Raw genomic sequence first — 2536 nt, forward strand, 5'->3', positions numbered from 1 at the left:
ACATTGTGTTTTAATAATCGCCAGCTGCTCTAAATCAGCCTGTGTAGCTCACGTTTGCAGCGGTGTTTATAAATTCCAATTAGTTAAAAATTAGTCTGGTGATAATATAACAACAGTTATTGTGGAGAAGCGATGTTTTGCATCTTGAACGTTTTTTTTTATTTTTACATTTAATCAAATTAAACCCTCAAACGTCATTGTATTATGTTAGTATTTTATGAAGTTGACCAACATAAAGCAGCCCATAAATGAGAAGGGAAATTAACTTTAAAAAAAAAAAAAGCATCTTATGTGTTCATCCTTCTTAAGTTAACACTTTTAAAGAAACACCTTTTGTTGCTGTATTTACAGCGGCTGTTTTTGCTAACTCTGTCAGTTTTTCCCCCATAAAATAACCTCGTGTTGAGATCCATCTTCCTATAAACTCTGAGCACATTTCTCGTGTCTGCTAAAGAAAAGCATTCCTGCAGCATGATGCTGCCACCACCAGTTTTCTCCCCACCACACAAAGCATTTTACATGTAAGCCAAAAAGTAAAATGCTAATCTCATCTGACCACAGCAACTTCCTCCTTCCTTTGTCTACAAGACAATGGCAAAATGATCCAAAATGTAATGCAAGAGATGGCTTTAGTGTTGTGTTAGTACGCCTTTGTGCAAGACCTGAGCAAACCAGCTCATAACTGCATTTGTAATAGGATCAGTGTGTCTATGGTGGTTCTACTTTAGTAGGGAAGCTCTATCAGCGACAGATAGGCACATCTTTAACATTTTACCTATTTCCCCCCCCAAACTGACTGAGATCGTTCAGTCTGGATAGAAAGATTTTTCCAGGAGAAACCGACGGTGATGTAATTCTATCAGATTATGAAAACGGTGTCATACGTACCTTGCCGTATTTCTGCGCATAGGAGCCTGTGAGCAAAGAATGGAAGACGATGATCGTCTCATCTAGATCCCACACAAACACTCTCTGCAGAACCAAACGAAAGAGATAAAGTATTTCACAACAACCAAAAAAAAAAAAAATTTAAGTTTTGCCTTTATACTTTTATTGTACAAGACACTGAAAACTGTTCCATGTCCCTTATCCTTTGTATTGTAGTGAACAGTAAGCAGGTTGGATAAAAATCAAACGAAATACCATATTTCCATTGAGATTTGAAGAGATTGTTTATTCAGAACTCCAAGTACTCTGTGAGAGCGAGTTCTTTAGTTCTTTACCTCCAGGTCACTGTCAGGGGGAGGAGAAGGGTTGTTTTTGCGGCCCCTGCCGCGAGACTTGGACCCCCCACTCCGGCAGGCTCTGTCGTCCAGCTCTTTGATGGGCGTGGAGGGGCTCTGCACTGTATCAAAGTCCCCTGAGAGCGAGTACAGACACACAGAAAATGTGCTTGAAACATTTCATATTTGGAAATCCTCCCAAATCTCCCTCAAAACTACACAAGCAATCAAACTGCGTCCAGTGCACTGGAAAGCAATAATGTGGTTAGAGCTGATTTCACAAGTGTTCTGTTGCTCTAAATCAGACTTGTACGGCCTGTCAAATTTAATAATTCAATGCAACTGGAACGCCAGATCAACTTAAAAGAAAGCAGGAAACCTAAAAAAAGAACAATTGGTCGTTTCGACAAATTTCGGGATAACGAGAACGTGTGAAGGATTAGCAAAACGGGAAAGACAAAACTTGTGCGATCTGATTGTTCTTGCACAGATACTGCGTGTGTGTCTGCAAAGGAATACAGAAGAATGCGCACAAAGACACACACACACACGCACGCACACGCACGCACGCACACACACACATTCTTCCACACGAGCTCGCCCTCCCACTGCCATATGCTCCTACTGCTGCCTGGTAACTAGAACCAGACCTTAAGCTTCGACTCTCATATTGTTATGTCTCAATCTGAGTGGAAAGGGAGAGTGTGAGAGTGGGGGTGGATAACAAAGACACACACTACATGTGACGGACGACAACAACAACAACAAGAAAAAGAACAGATACACACTGGAGCTGTTTGGGAGATTGAGGAAAAAGTGAGAAGGCTAAAGAAAGGGGAAAAAGTCAGTGACAGCAAGAATGATAAGCTTTTCTAATCAGTGATTCTGAATTACGGCCAAGACAAACCAAAGTCAAACAAGGAAAGAAAAAAAAAAAAGAAAACGGTGCAGTTGAATCTAAAGTTATGTTTTTAGGCACAGTTTGGTATACTTTTTAGCACATACATGCATACATGTACAATATTTAGCATTAGCTGATTGGAAATAAAAATGTGACCCAGTGGGTAGAGCATGGTTTTGATCTTTGTTACGCTAACTTTTGGGCTTTTCTGCAAATTCTTTTCTGCAACTTCTGTTGCAATGGATTACAGTAATCTTGTTGACTCAATCAACTTGTTGTCACGGCGTCACTTGAACGTAAAGTTGTTATTAAATACTTTTCTCTTGGCTGTTTAAATTATTCTTCCTCTGCAGCCCCTATATTTTGAGGTTTATCTCATTTGTAGATGCTGCCTCTAAACTATTTTGCCATA

At 39.9% G+C, this 2536-nt stretch overlaps 1 protein-coding gene across 5 annotated transcripts in view; it reads right to left on the reverse strand.

Annotated features, from left to right (window-relative positions):
- Nucleotides 1–2536, reverse strand: part of eya4 (EYA transcriptional coactivator and phosphatase 4) — a 48934-nt gene that overhangs the window by 9093 nt on the left and 37305 nt on the right. For all 5 annotated transcript variants that reach the window (XR_532460.2, XM_008397953.2, XM_008397952.2 and 2 more), the window contains 2 exons: nucleotides 1224–1360; nucleotides 889–972 (listed from right to left, as the gene is read on the reverse strand). Coding sequence is in view for 4 of the 5 variants with exons in the window: in XM_008397953.2 (XP_008396175.1) it covers nucleotides 889–972; nucleotides 1224–1360 (221 nt within the window). In the remaining variant the exon portion in view is untranslated. The remainder of the gene's footprint in view (nucleotides 1–888; nucleotides 973–1223; nucleotides 1361–2536) is intronic.

The sequence above is a fragment of the Poecilia reticulata genome, linkage group LG21 (genome assembly GCF_000633615.1).
Source record: "Poecilia reticulata strain Guanapo linkage group LG21, Guppy_female_1.0+MT, whole genome shotgun sequence".
In the NCBI taxonomy this organism is placed as follows: domain Eukaryota; kingdom Metazoa; phylum Chordata; class Actinopteri; order Cyprinodontiformes; family Poeciliidae; genus Poecilia; species Poecilia reticulata.